This window comes from Falco naumanni, chromosome 10 (genome assembly GCF_017639655.2).
Source record: "Falco naumanni isolate bFalNau1 chromosome 10, bFalNau1.pat, whole genome shotgun sequence".
Lineage (NCBI taxonomy): Eukaryota > Metazoa > Chordata > Aves > Falconiformes > Falconidae > Falco > Falco naumanni.
In genome coordinates, this window is record NC_054063.1 from 36,255,707 (window position 1) to 36,274,623 (window position 18,917).

General features: G+C 52.6%; 1 protein-coding gene across 2 annotated transcripts in view; it reads left to right on the forward strand.

The window, feature by feature from the left end:
* The window catches only part of RALY (RALY heterogeneous nuclear ribonucleoprotein), a 125,250-nt gene extending 109,422 nt beyond the window's left edge, over window positions 1-15,828 (forward strand). For both annotated transcript variants that reach the window (XM_040609230.1, XM_040609231.1), the window contains exons 4-10: window positions 77-149; window positions 6,745-6,792; window positions 7,048-7,208; window positions 7,810-7,923; window positions 8,464-8,609; window positions 13,671-13,719; window positions 13,975-15,828. In XM_040609230.1, coding sequence (XP_040465164.1) covers window positions 77-149; window positions 6,745-6,792; window positions 7,048-7,208; window positions 7,810-7,923; window positions 8,464-8,609; window positions 13,671-13,715 — 587 coding nt within the window. In that variant the 3' untranslated portion in view covers window positions 13,716-13,719; window positions 13,975-15,828. The remainder of the gene's footprint in view (window positions 1-76; window positions 150-6,744; window positions 6,793-7,047; window positions 7,209-7,809; window positions 7,924-8,463; window positions 8,610-13,670; window positions 13,720-13,974) is intronic.
* The last annotated feature ends 3,089 nt before the right edge of the window (window positions 15,829-18,917 follow it).

The window sequence follows — 18,917 nt, forward strand, 5'->3', positions numbered from 1 at the left end:
GGGCTGTGCCTCCCTGGCTCCGCGCGTGGGTCCGGCTGGACGTGCCCTGTCACAGCTGCGTGTCCGTTCGTTGCAGACATCAACATGGCCGGGGAACCGAAACCCAACAGACCTAAAGGGCTGAAGAGAGCAGCCTCCGCGTTGTACAGGTAGGTCTCCGCCGCGCCACCCCCTGTGGCCAGGTCTCCCAGCTGCTGTTTGCCTCCCCTGGGGCAGAGCTCAGTGGTCTTCGGGCAAAGGCAAACCCACCAGCACTTCGGCAGCCCGCCCGCCAGCACCCACAAGGCATGTGGTGGGACCTTCCCTGAGTCTCTCGGCTGAGGTCTTCCCTTGTGGCTTTCACCGGGCAGATTTTTCCTCCCGTCTTGCACCTTCACCGGGACTTGGCCCTCTGGATTCCCAGGGGATGCCAGCTGAGGGGAGGTAGACTGCATTACCTGCGCTGATGTATGGAAACAGAGATGTCACCAATCTTTCTATGCAGCTGCATGTATACTGCTTACGTGGTGCTGGTAGCCGTAATGCAAATCAATTCATTCCATACATCTTGCAATAAAGAGCATTTCATTTACTCTTCATCCGTGCCTTGACCGCTAATCCATTTCTGTTGAAATGACCGATATTTCAGACTTCCAGGCTGCCATGCAGATGAAGAGAGAGCAAACGAGAGATGTTTGCTTCCTCCCACAAATACGGATATGCTAAAATATGGGCCAGAGAACTGCACTGCTCCAAGCTCCAGCAATACTTCATCCCAGATTGGCTGTCAGAGTTAAACTTTGCCATCTGGACTAGCAGAACTTACGATATCTCATGGAAAGCAGGGAATCTGGGTTTGCAGTGAGCATCATAAATTTTTCTAAATGTTAGCCTTCAAAAATCACAGCACTATAATTTCTAGAAAGACTGTGTTAAACACGTAAGGTCATTTTTGCAGAGGTTGGGTTTTACTGTGCCTAACTCCAAGTCTGGATGGGAGGGTCAGGGGGAAGGGAGATCTCATTCTGGACATAGAGGAAGCAACAGTGATCACAGTCACTTGATCCACCAGCCCAGGGGCGAGCTGGGTGGTTAATAGAAATCCTTCAGGATGTAGCCTCCCATCTACCTCCAGTAGGTACAACATACACACAGGTTCACACCATGATAAATTTTCTCAGGTCTTTCCACAAGAGGGACCTGCAGTTAATATAAAACCTTGCTGTCATCACTGCTTTCCCCTGCTCTCTTGGGATCTTCAGGACCTCCCTCCCTCTGCCTCTGGCATTTGCCACAGCATCCCTTTGCACATGGAAGGGCCCCTGGGTGCTACTGCTGAACGTGGGCGTGGCTGGAGATGCTGCAGATGAGTTAGTGAGGATGGCTGGAAAATGAACTTGTATTTTGACCACATCTCCCAGGTATTCACATACTGTCTCTCAACATCTTTTGCCCTCTGGCAACACCTTTTTTTGCCTGCACAGCAAGTGTCTGGACAGGATTTCCCGGGGCATTTTGGACCAGGTTCAGGCTGGTGGTGCTGCTGTGCTGAGAGGTGGTGGGCTGGGAAGGGAAGGTGGCTCTGCCTTGGGGCAGCGGGGTCTGCCACCACTGCACTTGACCTTTGGAGGCACAAATCTCTGCCTTTCCCTGTAAAGCTGGTGCTAACGTTGCTCTGTAGCCAAAAGGAACAGTGAAGACAAGCTAAGCAAGACCTGCAAGAGCAACCAAGTGTCTGGTAGCTCGGTGGCCCAAGGAACTGTCTCCAAAACTGACAGATGGAAAGCACTGCTGACTTACCTTCACGGCTACAGCTGCAAGTGGATGATGCCCTTCCAGCTCAGCTGGCATTCGCATCCCTTGTTATACAATATACATACTGTATAGTTGCGTGTATATATATATATTATATTTATATATATATATCTCCCATTCAGTCCCTGCAGAAAGCTGGTGTCAGTGCATCTCCAAACAGATCCACTCCTCCCACATCTCGGCAGCAATGCTGGGACAGGTGCCACCCTGGCAAGCCCTGGTGCCAAATCCACACAGACAGGGCTGAGGAATAGCCACGGGGCAGGGGAGGAGGCGAGCAATGATACCCAAACCCAGCAGACCCAACATCACCAGTAAGGGTGTGCATGCTGTCCCAGCCTGCAGCTACAGCCCCAGCATCTTGGAAATACCAGGCTCCTCTCCCACATTTCTCTCCCAGCTTCTCCCTACCTTGGCTATTCGCCGGAGGAAGGAATCTCACACCAGACACACAATATTGTAGAAGCTCACTACTCGATCAGTGCTGGATTTTCCAAGTAGCTTTCCAGTGGGTATTACTTCTGCTGCTGCAATAATTAAGGTTGTGCAACCATTAGTAGAAGGATGTGAGTTGAGCACAAGGTATCACTTGTGATTATCGGTGCAGGGCAGTCAGCCAGTAATTAAAAGCACAGCCACCCAAATGTGCATTTGCTATTCAGGTCCATGCTCAGCAATAGCATCACAAGCATAATGTAAAGGCAGCAGATACAATTGCCCTTCAATTATGACTATTTGAATTTTGAACCTTTGTGAGTCATTAATAAATGTTATTTAATTACTAAAGAAAAACAAAGCAGAAGAAATGCATCAGGGAGTGGGAGCATCACACTGCTTGACAGAGCCGTACAGCCATCTGCTGCCTCTCACTCTGATTGTCTCTGCTTTATTTTTAAAGGGCACAATGTCACCAACTGATTGAAAAATGGCAAAAATTATTCCTGTACACAAAGGAAGGCCTGCCAGGTCACTGAAGAACGATCCATCAGTCTCAGGAAGGTTTATCGTACGTGCAGTGAAATTTTAAGGCACGCAATGTCCAGATATAACACCCACGCCAAGGCACTCACTTCTACTGGCTTTTTTTCTGCATTCGTGGTGGAAGACCTGCCTTTTGCTCAGTGCCTGACTTCCAAGGATGCTGGCAAAAGCATCCAGCCACTGCCTCCCTGGCATCATCTGTTAAGCCATGTTATTGCAGAGTCATACAGTCACAGACTTCCAAAAACCCCTTATTTCAGCCCACTGCCTTCCTTGAGGGCTGTCCGATGGTTAGCAGGTATTGAAAATGGCACTGCCAGAGGCTGAGTATTTGCTGTCCCAAGTCTCAAGGCGGATTCATCTCATGTGAGTTCAGCCCTCCATGCTGTCAAGGCATGTGCTCTGGTTGTCTGGACTCCCTTTGTGCTTACTGGATAAAGCCCCCAGTTCCTCACCTGACAGTATTTCAGATGTGCTGTGCCATGACCTGGCACTGCATCTTTACCCCCTGGCTTGGATTTAGCTCTCTACATTCCCAGTGTCTGATGCCAAGTGAGATGAATCCCACTGTTTTGGGGAAGCCAAGATCAGTTCCCCAGGATAATTTTGCCCATAATTCCTTTTGAAACGGGTGGAAGTGTCTCCAGTTCCCTGAGCATTCAGGGCCAGGGCAGGGGTACCCCTTTCACCCCCTCGGTTTTCACCCACAAATATTAGTAGATGCTCTTGGACTCCCTGCCCTGTGGATCAGACACGTGTAAGCCAGCTCCGCTGCCTCTGTCAACAAGCTGCAAAACAGAGCCAGCAGCAGTTGCCACCAGAAAACACAAGGCTGCCCAGCTTTGCTTGCACGTTCCCTCCTGCAAATAGCACAGTAACATTTACAGTGTTTGTTAGCTACTTTATATACCAAACTGCTGTTTTGACTAGTCTTGAAAGAGGGTTAGTGAGCTTTTAGGCTTCCCCGTCCTTCTCCAGTCCACACCAGGTTGGATCTACAGGTACTTGAGGCTGGGCTTCATCCTGTGGGTGCTGGAGCCAAGCCCAGGAGTGAGGGTCAGTGACGGAGGTGGAGGGTACCCACCCCGGTTGGGGCTTCATTCCTTGTTCCTGGATGCGAGGCTTCGCCCGGGACAGCGCTGACAGCAGCAGAGCAATGCCCATGCGATGGGGCTGGAGCTGCAGCTCCGCTGCATCCCCATCTCTGCAGGGAGCCGGCTGTGTGCTGAGCCCACCGCGTCCGCAGCTCTGGCAGTGGGGCTCCCACCAGGGAGCAAAGGCTTGGAAGAAAAGCTGGCTGAGACCAGGGGCGTGAATAGGGTGAAAGGAGTGCAGGTATTTCAAAACTTTGCCAAATGCCCCCAAGCTTTGTGTTGTTTGTGAGCAAATGGTCTAAAGCTGCCTTACCGTGTCCAAGCCACAGTGAGCTTCCCAGCAAGAGCAACAGCACACCGAGGGAGTTTTTGCTGTGAATAAAGACGCTGCTTCATCCCACTTGGAGCCCTTGAGCCACAGGGCGATGCCACTATCTTCTCTGGCCTGTGGCTACAGAGAACATTGGCTCCAGGGCACTGCTGGAGCTAGCCAGAAGCAGTTCACCAGAGCCTGTCAGGATTGATAAATATTACAAAACTGCAGCAATTTCATTTAAGTTGCATCTAAGGGAAAAAAAAAAAAAAAACACCACCACAAAAAGAAGAATGGGGGAGTCTGACAGTGTTCAATTTTCCTTTCAAATTACTTCCTGTTTTGTTTGCATTCTCTGTTTATTGGATTCAAACAAAACTGGAGTCAAACATCCTTGGTGATCAAAATAGATTGGCAGGCTGAGGGAAGCTATTTTCTTTGAGATTTTCTGTATTTCCAGGTTTCATCCCAGCTTAGAATGAAAATCAAGTTACCAGTCACAAAAATCTCCATGAAAATACATTTCCTCATTCCATACTGCCCATCTCCTCAGCCATACAAACAGGCTGGTTATGTTCCAGCAAGAGCTGATGTGGTAGGTATTACGTTTCCCTTTCAATTTAGAAAAGCACACAAGGGAATAAATCAAGATCGCTCTGTGCCTGGGACAGAAGGCTGCCGGGATATTCATTTCTCCTCTGTGAGCCCAGCAGAAACATTGTCTACAAGTCAGGTCAGAAGGGGAGGATGCAAAGGCTGAAAAGATGTTGAAATTAATCTGTGCTGAGACTCAGCAAAACGGTTGTTTTTCATCATGCAATTGAATTTGGAAGGCTTACAGTGATAACACCTCCACAGTCACATCTCTGCCCGCCCCCCCCGCTGGCACTGCTGGCTCGGCAGCGAGACCCTGCGTTCGGTGTCCCGGCCAGCCGGCGTGCCCTGGGCCCAGCTTTAGGAAATACCTCCTCGCCTGAAGCCACCACGTGACGTGGCAGCAAACCCCAAAAGAGGCCGTAGCTGCAAATGCTGTCTGGTTGTCCTTAGCCCCTTGCAGCCTCTGGCCCCAAAGGAGCCCTGGTGTCTCCAACCACACGGCGTACTTCAGGTCCCCCCAAGGCGCAGGCTGTCTCTGCATGTTGCCACAGGCTTCTGGGGAGCCCAAGGAGCATCCAGGGAGCGTGGAGAAGACCTGTGTAAGAAACCAGCTAGGTACTGAAACTGAACATTGGGTGGAAAGCCCAGTGCCGGCAGCGGCAGGACAGGTGTCCTGGGTCAAGCCTGGAATTTCTGGTCCCAACCACACTTCCCACCGGCTGTCCTGGCCAGCCACATGTTCTTGTTGTCGCTTCTTGCCTAAGATGCAAGACACCAGATTTACTCTCAGCTACTTACTTGAGCGCTCATCCTTCCCTCTCCCCACGCCCCACTTTCTCCTGGCTCAGAATCCTTCCCTCTCCCCATCAATCTTTCTTCCCATTAGATTTTCTGGGGGTTTTATAAGCTGCTTCAAACAGTTTGACGATGCAGGACGGACTCTTGCTTTCAGGGGCTGCAATAACCATTCTCTTTGTTCAGAGCAGAAAGGAGGCAACATCAGCATAACTTTTTATTTCACCAGCATTAACTCAGCCAGCAGCACACGAGGGAACCAGACACTGTGTTTTGCTGGGAGCAGCTGGCACGTCTGGCAGCGCTGCTCTTCCCTGCTGCTGGGAGTGTGTTGGGGCATCGGGCAGCGCCGGTGCTGGCCTTGCCTCTGAAGGGCTGTGACTGCCCGCTGCAGCCACCTGGCATGCATTGCCTTATGCAAAACCAGCTGCAGCAAGAGAGAAAGCGAGTTACGGGTCTGCAGGGAGTGAGAAATGCATTGTTCCAACTTCGGGTTAAAATGCAGCTCAAGCTCCAGAATACAGGCATGGGCAGTGTCTCACTGGGAGAAGAGAGTTTAAACAACTTTGATAGCAAAGATGCTGAATTAATAAATACCCTCTTATTTCTGACTCCTACCCCAACAATTACATAGGCTATGACAAAAACCCATACGCGGACGGCAGCAGGGCCAAGCCCTCGTGCCAGGGGCACGCTGCGCAGGAGGCAGGACGGAGGGACACCAGCAATGCTGTGACAATTCACCAGCCCTTTCTAGGCACAGCCCGTGCTCGGCCAGCCAGGGATGGAGGGGCTGCTCCCCATGCCCCAGCCTGCCCTTCAGCACACAGCACACAGCCCCCCGGGCATTTCTCCCACCCCAGTTTGCAGGTTTGAGCCCACCCGCACACCTTCTTGCTCCATCCTGGAATGAGCAGGTTCTCGCTCTGCTGCCAGCATCACCCTGTCCAGCGCGTCCAGCCACGGAGCTTCCCCCCGGCTCAGCCCACCCCTGCAGACCCCCGCAGCCGGGCGGGTGGGTGCGCACGTCCTGCCAGGTGGGAGGACAGGGGCTGCCCTATGGAGGGGGGATAAATAAAGGACCGGGGGGGCTCAGCGGGCAGTGAGGGAGTCAAAATAATAAAGCACCAGCACTAATTAACTCGTGCTACCCTGCCTCTGTCTCTGCAGCGGCTACGACTTCGACTATGACTATTACAGAGACGACTTCTACGACAGGTGAGCAGGGGAGGCATCAGCCAAAGGGGTTTCTATGAGGCAGGATCTTCCCTGCAGCCCAGCACCTGCTGTGGGGAGCAAGGTGGGGTGCAGGGTGGCCCAGCCCAGCGCGGTGGGGTCCAACGGCCAGGCTGTGCCCCGGCTCACCGCCAGCGCTGCTTGGGCTCCAGTTGTGGCAGCCGCTGGTAGCCGTGGCAGAAATGGGGGTGCTGCAGGGCTGCTCCAGTGCCCCCCATCCTTCCCCCCACCCTCCAGGCTCTTTGAGTACCGGGGCCGAGTCTCTCCGGTGCCCAGGGTGGTTCCTGTGAAGCGGCCGCGGGTCACCATCCCCCTCGTCCGGCGCGTGAAGGCGACGCTGCCCGTCAAGCTCTTCGCCAGGTCGGCTGCCATCGCCAACAGCTCGGCCAAGTTGAAGTGTGAGTATGTGCATGGGCTGGCACGGAGACCGGTGTGCACCTGGGACTGACATCCCCAGGGCAGGGTGGGCCGGACAACCTTAGAAAACCCCAAACATCTGGAAACAACAGCACAAGCGAGGGCCTTGCAGCTGCGTATGCAGCAGGGGCAGGTGCAAGTGCAAGCTGAGGGTGCCGGAGCCTGGGGTCGTCCCCGGCAAAGTGCCTGGACAACGGACCCACGGGCTTGCGGGTGCAGCCCCCACCAGGTTTGCTTGCCGGTGCTGTACCAGGCAGCAGGGCAGTGAGGGCTGGCGATGGAGGAGGGGGTGCTGCTGCTCCCTGCAAAGCCACCCCCCCCTCGCGTGCCCCCTCGCCCCTGTTAGCTGCGCAGGGGCCTGCACGCGCCTCGGGCGGCTGCGGCCAGCACAGGCAGAGGCACGCCGGTGGCATCGCCGCACGGCCACCCCAGGCTGCCGGGGGGTTGCTCCTGGCGCGGTGTTTCTAGCTCTTTTTTGAACCCGCTCAGCGAGGTGACGTGGGCCAGGCTGAGGGTGAGGCGGGCGCCTCGGGTGCTCTGCAGGGCGCTCAGTAAATGCCTTTTTTCCTTCCTTCCTCCAAGTGAAGTGCAGTGAGCTGCAGACCATCAAAACTGAGCTGACACAGATCAAATCCAACATTGATGCTCTCCTGGGCCGACTGGAGCAGATCGCCGAGGAACAGAAGTTGTCCACAGGTCAGCCGGGAGCGCGTGGTGCCTCGGGGCCGGTGCCAGAGCAGCACGGAGTGCGGGGACCCACGCTCTGCTGAGCCACCCCCAAAACCTCGGCGGCTTAGAGCATCCCCAGGCTCTGACGGTGGTGTCACCCCCAGGTTCCAGGGTAGAATCACAGGCCAAGATTACATGCCAAAAGTCCCCCAAATTACAGAATTGGGGGTTTAAGTGGTGGGATTTTTTTTCTTTTGTCGTACAGTTGGGGGGGGGGGGTTAGTTTGCTTTTTTTTGTTCCATTATTCTATTCTATTCTATCCTGTCTGCCTCCGACACTCACTCCGGAGGGATGCAGAACAATGACCTGCTCTGCCCTCTCCAGGGTTGCTTTAGGCAGCTGCTTCAAAATCAGCAAAACTTATCATTGCAAAAAAAACCCAAAAAACCTAGATGTATTATTTACCTCCCAAGTGAATTTGGGGGCCACTGGATTAAGTGTCATCAGTCTCCAGACATTGCCTCCCCCAGCCCCTGATCCCGATGGCTTGGCTCTTGCTCTCACAGAGGTACGGAAGAAGGCAGACAGCAGCAAAAGCGAAATCTCGCAGGAAGACACAGCATCAGAGGCAGAGGTCAACACGGAGGAGCCGCTGAACGGGGACGAGGGTGAGGAAGAGGGTCTCGCACGGGATGAGTGTGAAGATGAACTGGTAAGAGAATTTGTACTTTACATCCCTCCAGCCAGAGGAGTTCAGTAATAGACTGTTGTTTCACTGGAACTTACTAAATCCCCCCCCAAACAGTTTTCTTCCTCAAAAGAAATTGTTGCCGTTAAATCCCATTGATTGTTCACAGCTTGTTCTTTCAACCTGTTCTGCTGCTTGCAAAAGCATTGACCTAGCAAATGCATGTGGAGATGCTGAAGAAACACGTCTGGCTCTGGAAATTCAGACCACACATTTATCCTTGATTTCACAACTATTAATTAACGGTTAAGACAAGTTGCTCTGCTGCCAAGCAACTCTAAGATGGATTGAAACACGGGGCAAAGACAGGCCATGTTGTATGAACGGCACTTCCTGAACAACATGCATTTGCAATACCCTTTTGTCTGGACTGACAGCAAACAGCATAATCCTAGTTGTAAGTTCTGAGCAAGCCACAGCCACTGTGCATGAAGCCGTACATCCCCAGCAAGGGCAGCACGCTGACGGCATGCACACATGGGCCCCGCCGGAGTTAGTGCCTTATTCCCCGCCTGGAATAAGGACACCCCCAGTGACCAAATCTTGTGCCTAAAAAGCATCTGGATGGGAGCCCTGTTCTTGGCTACTGGGATGGCCAGGGTGATACAGGGCACCGTGTTACCACTGGCAGCACTGTCATTTATCCCAAATTAAGACTCCTCTGAGAACAGGATCAGCTCCAGACCCAGGCAGAGGGCAGCGGGGTGCTGGGGTGGAAGGACAGCCCTGCTTGCCGGCTCTTCCGCAGGACAGCAGCCCTGGGAAGCTGGGCTGGCTGGCACGGCTCTCCCGCAGAGACCTGGGGCACGTCAGGGCAGCCTCGGAGCCTGTGCCGAGCATCCCCTGCAACAGCCCTGCTGCTTCCCCACCCCGGCACTGTTGGGAGAGGAGTGAGGATGAAGCTCAGCATCCCTTTCTTCTTCCTCACCCCCTCACCCTGGGGTGACCATACCTCATTGCACTCTCCTATGGCCAAAAACCTCCTCTAATTGGAAACACTTCCCAGCTTGCTTGTAGTCTTCTACTCTGCCCTGCCTCAGTCGTGATGGATGAGGGATCTGAACAGGGTCTTTCAGCGGTTCCGCTTTCTGGGGCCTCCTAGCTGAAGTCCGTGACTCCTGCTAAATCTAAGAAGAGCCGACTGAGGGGACACATCGTAACAGGCGCTATGAAGAAGAAAGGCAAAATCTGGCCTCCATCTCTGTGTCAATTAGGATAAGGAAGGCCAGGTTTGAATTACATCAAGGGAAACAGATGGTAGACATTAGGGGGAAACTTGCTGATGCTAATGATGATAAAGCAGCACACAGCCTGTCAACAAAAAAACGTGGAATTTTCTGCCAACAGTGGGATAAGAAAACAGAGCGGACAGACATCTGCTGGCAATAATTTAAGAAAAGCTGGGCTTCATTAAGAGTAGATGAACAACATTACTATTTCAGCTCCCTTCCATCTCTATTTTCTGTAACTGGTCCTAAAGTGGCATTGAGATCAGAAACATTTAACTGCCAACATCAGACAGGCTCACGCGTGTAGGATGGGGCAGGTTAACACATGCAGTTTGTCTGCAGGGTTGTTCTCTTAAACGCTGCAAGGCAACTCACAAAAGTCATCCTTTATATTTTGCTCCTGACCTTACAGAACTACACAGTTTTGAGGTCTTTCCAGTTCCTGGGGAGTGACTCCTTTATCTCACATCTCTGGCTTACACAGGTCAGTGTAGCCTGCTGTCCGTGGGCATGGTGCCCGCACCAGTCCCGAAAACCAGCACCTACCCTTGGCTCTGGGGGGCAGTGGCATCACAGGAGAAGGGTCAGCGGTCACTCGGACAGGGCTGATCTAGTAGTTTATTGAGTTCTAATCAATAAATTAGGTATGTAAAATATTTAATAAGTACCGTTGGACTGGCAGTCAGTACTCTACTATTTACTACACATAAAGCTAGTATGGGGTACAAAGATTACCACGTAAGCTTACTTTACGTATCTTAAACGTCACATGCATGCAAAAAATATCACTTACCAACCCATCAATGCTGGTGTCAAGTAAGGGATCTCTTGGCCTCGAGAGGTCCCTCCTAACGGGGAGGTCCCTGCTGCACAGCCAGCTTTTCTGATGTGTTCATGCGGTTTCAGTTGCTTATCAGCCCAATCTCCAACCCAAACTGGTTTTGAGGGGGTTTGGTGCTGGCTTCTCACTGATCGCCTCACACCACAGGATTAACTTTGTTTAGACTTCCTGGCTGAGCATCTGCCTGGACCAGCGTCCACTTAGTTCAAACAGGAGGAGTGCATCTGGCACAAGTAAGACACAGTTTGTACAAGGCAGGAACCAGACCTGCCCACACTGGACCACCCAGGTCCCTGCCGTGAACCCCTTCCCCACGGTGACAAGTGGGAAAAGTCCAGCCAGACTCTGGTCTGTGTCCACCTATAGACAAGGGGAGGATGTCACCTGGGGACCAGCAGGCCTGAGCATCCCTCTTTGTAGGGGGCTTCACTGAGCCAGAGCTCACGTGAAAATACTACAGCTTGGCACAGTGGTGTTAGCCCCAGCTGGGCGAGGGGCAGCATTTTAGACCCCACGGCAGCCAGGCACACAGTTTCCTCTGAGTGTCAATGGGAGCTGGGCAAATACTTCCTTCCAGCCCCACTCCCAGTGCAAAGTTGACCACCCTGGTTTTGTGCACAAATCTCTGCTTGGCCTTGGTGAAGTTTCCAACATCACCTGGGGGAATCAAGTTCAAAACAGATGCTGCAGCCCACAGGGAGAAAGATGAAGGGAGCCCCCCCCCCCCCCCAGCGTGAGTTTGTGCCCTTTTCATAGAGGGTGGGCAGGAAAGGAGCTCTGCAGAAGAAGGATAAAGTAGCTATAAAAGCAGCATGGAGAAGGCCAGGGTACTCAATGTGCTTTGTCACCAGGTCCCTTGGTCCCCTGCCCCAGGGGGCAGTGAGCTTACACTTGCCTTCACCCTCCTTTTGCTGCTGCTGTGCTGACAGATGCTATTCTGACTCCATCACTGTGCACTGCAGGGGTGGCTCTGTTGCTCGTGGGTGGCTCAGCTGTGCTTTCCATCTTCTAGTTTCTGCCTTTTGGTGTAGGAAGAAGCTCAGCTGGGAGCTTGTTGTTCATCCACGCTGGCCTCCTGCCATACCTGCCCTGTCATCAGAACGGGCCATTCTTGTGCGTCAAGGCAGGTGTCCTTGAAGATGACCCAGACGCTCCAGAGTAGTCTCCCATGGGATTTTGCCAAGCAGATCCCTGCATAACCCAAAATCTGCTTTAAGTTCAGGGATTTTATTCTGCTCTTTTATCTTGGTCGCTTCTCCCAGGATAATCAGCGTCAGTCTCATGGTCACTGCAGCCAAGACCTCTCTCCATCCCATCTTCACATCTTTAACTAGTTCTTCCTTGGTCGTCAGTAACAGTCCAGAAGAAAGTCTCCCCTAGTCAGCTGGTCGGTCAGTTGTGTCAAGAAGTTATTTGTGATGCACCCCAGAAATCTCCTGGGTTGCTGGCACCCAGCTCTGCTGCCCACCCGCCAGACGCCAGGGTGGTCCAAGTCCCTCAGCAGTACACGGGCCTGCGAGCAGGAGGCTTCCGCCAGCCATCCAGGAGAGACTTCATATCAGGCAGTCTGTAGCAGATGCCTGCCACGTCACCCACGTTGGTCTGTCCCCTGATTCTCACCCACAAGCTCTCAGCTGACTCATCACCTGTTCCAAGGCAAATCCCTGTGCATCTGGGCTATTCCTTTGCCCAGAGCACATGCCACCTCACCTGGCTTTCCTGAAGAGCCTGTTTCCAGGGTGCTACCTGCCCAGCAATTGCAGAGACAGAGCCTTTGTTCTGTTGCCAGAAGTCACGAGCCTCCAGACTTGGCGCTCTTGGGAGTCTCCAAGCACAGACATCCTTCGAGCATAGTCTCCAGGTGTCCCTTCATCATGCATTGCACTCCTGAGCCTTTTCCCCTGTGGGGTCTCTGCAAAGACCCTGTTGATCTCCGATTGTAAAAATCTATTTACCTCCCCCAGTTCCCTGTAAACCAGCCGGCTGCTAACAAGGTTGGGACCTTGCCCTTCCTTTCAGATTACCTAGCATCCCTGCAGACATCTCCTGGATCCATTTCCATCTCTAAACTAGTCATTGCAAGATTTGGCCTGTGCAGGAAATAAAATACTACCCTGAGCACCTAATTCTTTTAATGATGCTGCATTGCAGGATGGCTCTAGGAGGGGGACCTTCCCATGCTGTGCTTTCAAAACCACTGTTGCTTGGGGAGTGGTTCAGCACACCAGCACTATCATTGTGGCCTTTGGAGTGATGAATATTATGGCTTTTACCATTCTGGATGATGACTTCTGCTGCAAACTGGGACCAGTTTCCATGTTCAACAGCAGAGTCATTACATCACGCACGATTTGCCACTGCAGACCGACTGCACCTTAGCGTCCTTGGGCAGTTCCAGTTATGCAGGAATGCCTGTTCCCTGGTGTGGACCAAGTCCCAGATTAACTTCTGTCAGTGCTACAAGGCATGAGCTGTGCAAGCACACACGGTAAACTTGATGAAAGTGCTGAGCATGGACTTAACCTGCCCATGCAGAAATTACACATCCAGTGTAACATGGCAACTCGTGCCACAGGCTCAAGACCTTCCAGGGGACATGCCCGCTGGAGGTGCTGACTCTGGTGTAGCCCAGATCAGACACCTGACTTTACACAAGGGAAGGTGGGATTTCATTTCATCCCAGTCCCTTTGAGGTTCAGCAGGAGCCAGACTTCAAAATCCAAGAGGGAATCACACATTCTAGGTCTGTTTGGAAAAGCCCTTCTGTAATAAGGAGCCAGAGGAAATTTTGGGGTTTGCATGGGACTGTGTCTGCCAGAAACCACAGCAACGGCTCCCGGTGTCCACATCAGCCGTGGTACCAGCTGGCCACCACATGTGAGGTGTCACAGTGTTCCAGGCAGGGCAGGAGGGACACGTGGTGATTTACTGTTTCTGGTTCCCTTTTCCCTCCAGGAGAACAGCCATTACACAGATGTGGAGGATGCCAGACTACAGTAACCAGGTACAGCTCACACACTGCTTTTTAGAGACTGGTTCTGAGCAAAAGCTTTGGTTCCGTGCATGCTGGGGCAGGGGAGCTGCTGCTTCAGAAGGTGTCTTTTCTGCTGATCCTCTGTGTTTTCCTAGCACTGAACCTGGCTGCTCAGCTGGGTCACTGATCAGCCCCTCACTCCCTTCCCAAAATCACAAACCTTCGAGGTCCAAGGAAAAGTATTTACCTTTTCCCCGTGCGCCCCTCTCTCCGCTCTCCTTGCAGCCCATTCAGAACAGCAGTGAGCAACAGTGTGAGGAAAGCACGAGGCTAAACCCTGTCCTGGCACGCTGAGCAAGGCAAGCTGAATCGAAGTGCTGCTGTCATCTCTACCTGGCATTCAAAAGGAGAAACACGGCCTGACATCTTCCATCCATCTATAAAGCAAAGACAAAGAAAACTCATCATCCCAGTGAACCCCCACTGCCCTGTGCAATGGATTCAGAGCTCTGCAGCCGGCAGAGGCAGGAACCAGACCCTGCTCGGTCCATAACTGTCACTGACTGGATAACGGGAGAGCAGTTGTGTCACCAAATGAGTCAGAGATGTTATAGAGCTTTTTGTAGGGGAGGAGGGAGAACTAAGCCTAACCCAATAAAGACTTTTATTTTTGTTTTCCCCGTGCTGGGTGAGAGCCAGAGCATTTGCTAACTGGGGGAAAAGTACTGTCTCAGTTTGGACAATTTGTGTTCTCACGCTAAAGGTCATGTTGAGGAAGAGGGTGTGGGGTGAGTTGTCCTCCCAGAATGGTCACCTCCTGTCATGTCTCTTTTGCCCCATGAGCTGCCGTGGGTACACCATCACTTCCAGGTGGAAAGGAGTTGGTGCTGGTGCATGTGCTGTGCTCTGTGCAGCTGCTTAAAGAGAGGGAAAGGGAAAGAAAGCTGCCCACAGGAAAGCAACTGATCTCAAGCAGGACAAACAAAGCATACTTCATCTTCAGTGGCTTGGTCTCCTTGTTCTCCACTGGTAAATCACTACATAAAGGCTGAGCAAGTCTCTGCAGAGGGAGGGGGTGCAAGCACGTATGGATGAGACCCTTTTCTTGGACCAGCTACTCCCTGGAAGGGATGTGATCCACCCACTTCTCCAGCCCAGTGCCAGAGGCATCAGCCCATCCCCAGGGGTGCTCACATCTCCTGCCCCAGCCTCGCTGGCCCTTCACACTGACCTGGCGTGCCAGGAGAGTGGCGCCACAGCTCCTGCTCCCGACTGCCGAGGCTCTGCTCCATCACCAGTCCGACAGGCCTGCGCAGCGTGGCGACTGGCCTGAGCACAGCGAGACTGGTAACGGCGAACACCCCGAGCACGATGCATGTGGGCGTGCGGCACCTCCCCACCCGCCCAGACTCGGGCTGCTTTTGGCCCGTGCCACGTCCTGCGAGCAGAGGGCTGCAGCAGCCAGCATGCGGCTCGTTGTGGCAACTCCCTCACGCCACAACACCCAAGAGATCTCTCAGCCTTTCTCTTCCTGTTTGTTCCTCCTTTGTGGGCTTAGCCAGTTTTTCTGAGTTCAGGGGTAAATGGGACTGAAACTCATGCAGCACTTTATTCAGATCAGATGCATCCTGCCCGTCTTCCCTCTTCCCCTCCAAAACACACACACACACACCCACACACACATCAGTGTTTTGACTCCAGAACGGTGTCCACACCTTCTCCTTGGTCAAACCCTCCCACACAATGCGCGGCCTCCCAGGTCGAGCAGAGCGCTCGAGCACTCAAAGCCAGACCTCATCTACGGCATCTGTCCTTGAAGGGTGAAGGGGAAAACAGGTCCTGGGGGCAACACTTCCCTCCCCAAGGGCCGTCCTGGAGCAAGCATGGCTCTTGAAGCACAATGTTTTGTTTGCATCTCTTAGTTTCAAATAATTCATGAGGGATTAAAGGGATAACCGTGCTTTCCCCTACCTTTTTCCGGTTCCTGTACAATTTACCCTTTGTGTTGTACTGAGCCGTTGTAGAGCTGTTTTCTAGGCTTTGAGAGATGAGCTGCAGTTTTTGCTATGACTGTGATGCTGATGTTTGGGAGAAAGGTAACCTTGTACATACAATCCTGTATAATAAAAGAAAGAAATTAATTAATTTGCTTTTGCTCTCTTCTCTCTCTGTCATACGTACACACACACAGTTTTTTCCTCCATTTCAGACAAGTAAGTCTTCTTTTCCTTTCTAAGCTTCAGCTCTGCCCAGGGGATTTGCTTTCCCTTACACAAGGTATATCCCAGCAGGCTGAGCAAAATCTCTGGGGTTCTAAGACTTCTCCTCTGGAGGCCTCGAAACTCATTTGATGCAGGAGAGCAGGGGACAAATCCAGGCCTTTTAATCCCTGGACTTTGCACTGGTCCAGCTCTGTATAACGGACTGGAAAAATGAGGCTGCTGTACCAGTTTGCAGAAGCCACCGGTGCTCATAGATGCTCCTTAGGCACAATGTCTTCTGGCCATCTCCCCAGCCCCTTCCCCAGCAAAGCTCATACCAAGTTGCCAGCTGTGCACGTGTTCACTGGAGTAATCATCCAAACCCTGGCACGTGTGGCACCTGAGCTGCGTCCATCCATCCTGCCATCAGTCACCAGCTCACTCCAAGGTGAGGAGAGCAGCACCGTCAGACTGATGGCTGGGCGTCTGCAGCTGGGAAAGAGAAGGAAAGATGGAGGGGAGGGAGGGAAGAAAAAAAGCAAGTCAAAAAGATTAGCTATCAAAATCAGCCCACCCTTAGGTCTGTTGAGCCAGGCAAGACCAGCCATGGCTCGGTGCCTCGGAGAGGGCAGGGCGCACCCTGGCTCCGTCCCACCCGAGCCCCCGCCTCGCCGGCCACAGTCAGCCTGGCTGGGCTGGACCATGCAGCTCATCAGCCTCAGGCCACCAGAGCACGGTCAAGGTCTCTAGCAAACAATGGTTTGATTTGGTTATTTGCGGGTCTCCTAGCAAACAACCGGTTTGATTTGGTTATTTGGGGGAGAGAGTGAGGGACTTTGTGAGCTCTTACACAGGCCCCCGTACAGTCATTAACTTTGCTCTTGGCTGTAGATGGGGCTTCAACGAAGTGAGTTCTGGGGGTTTGAGCTTACCAAGTTCTGTACGGGACCATCCAGAAAACCTGCGCATGAAGAGGCGAGGGCACAGCAGTGGGGTGGGCAAGGGGCTGCACACCGCCCCTCTCTCCCCTTAAGGCCGCAAAGCAGCTGCCAAGTTTCCTGCTGACTTTGCTGGGTCCACCAGGAGAGGAGGTGTCACCCCCTCCCTCCGAGCACTGCTTTCCCAGGGACAGAGAGGGAGGGCAGGGGGAAGGGCAGATGCCCACTGCAGGGGCACAGAGCATACACCACTCACCATTTCACAGTGAACGTGCAGAGTGCAGGCAAAGCCACCAGTGCTATTTAAGCGTGCACCTGAGCTCCTGTTCCCCAGCTTCCCCATCCGGCCTTTCCAAACACTAACACACACGTGAGCTACTCTGTGGGGTGCTGCATGCTCAGAGCACAACGCAGTGCTTTAACCACAGCCCATCCATCCTCATCCTCAATCCCAGCCCAAACCACACTCTGCTGTCACAGGGGAGCAGACCACAGTGAAGAGCAGAAGCCCTATTACTGAGCTTGTCCAGCTTAACAGAAAGATGTGTGGTCCTCTCCAAGGCATTTTAAACATCCATGACACAAATCTGTCAGACCTCATTAGCTCTTGAATGAATATAAAGGGGTCCCACCCTATGTGCACCCAACCTCCTTTTCCATGGTCCAGAGTCCCTCCAGAGTCGTTTCCTGTAATTGTCCCTGCCCTGCTGGGATGTGGGAAGACAAGGGCTGGGTCAGTCCATTCTCCCCAGCATTTCCCCCAGGGCAACATCTGCACATTCTGAAGAAAAAGGACCAACATAAACCGAGCAACTCATCTGAACATAAACAGTTTCCATCTTGTGAATTGAAAAAAAAAAAAAATGCTTTTGTTAAAGGCTTTCCCCACCACCCACAAAGACAAGATCTCATTACCAAGTGTCCTGGACCTCACCTGGCTTGTCACATTTGCTGCTCTGCTTGTTGCCATCCCATCTGCGCTTGGAGGCAACAGCAGCATGGTCTTTGTTGGAAACAAAACCGAAGGTCTCGATCCGCGCTGCCTTGCCTGCTCCTCTGCAAAGGAAACATGAAATGTATGAGGTTGCCAACACACTGGTGTGCTGCTCTGGATGGGAATAGCAGATGTATAGGAACTTTTGGTGCTCTGCTTTTTCATGTGCCTCGGTAGTCATTAGAGCAATAGAGCAGGGTTACCCCAGTCCCAAATCCTCCTTTTATTGTTTTTCTGGGCATGGAAAGACAATCTGTTGGGCCAAAACGCCTGCAATCTTGCATTCAGTTTGAGTCAGGAGATGCAACAAAAGCCCCCCCAGGCTTTAATAAATCCTATTAACTTTAATGAGCATCACAGCTAAAATCCATGCAGCACTTTGGAAATACTTCAGTTATTGCAGCTGTAATAGGGCCCATTCTTTGGCAAATTTGTAAAAGCTAGTGACTGCCTCTGTGAGACTTGTCATATCCCTCCTGCACTGTCTTCCCAATATCCGCAGAAGATTTAATTCCATATTTTGACTCTTCTCAAGAAAGTTGTGGAAACATTTGGAGATGTGGTCGAGAACCCCAAGGGCTCCTGGTGGAGTCTTTCCATCCTCTGCCAGGAAAAGCCTCTCAAGCCTTGGCCAGGGACAGCGCGATGCCAAAGGAGCCGGCCACCTCCAGACCCGCTGTGCGCGCCCGGCCATGGCTGGAGCAGCCGTTCCTGCCTGCACTGAGCCCCACGCGCCAGCACTGCTCACGGACCCATGGCAACGGCGTGTGTCCACGCAGCCTCAGAACAGACACACTGTATCAATTTAGCAAGAAAATCCTCAAGTTCAGCACCCTCTCATTGCCCAGACTTCCCAGCTGGTGGATTATTTGCTCTGACAGGTTTGAGAGGGCTCCTCAAACCCAATTTCCTACAGACCCCAGCTGTCACCCCTTCCCTGGACTCACAGCCCCAGGGAGTCGCCCAAACTAGTTGCAAAGACGACCCACAAAAAGCATGACTGAGATAGACAAGATGCAAGAGGGGGAAAAGGGAAGGATAAGGGTGAGAGATACAGGCAGGGGCGGGAATGCGGGCCCCCGGCACATGAGCCTC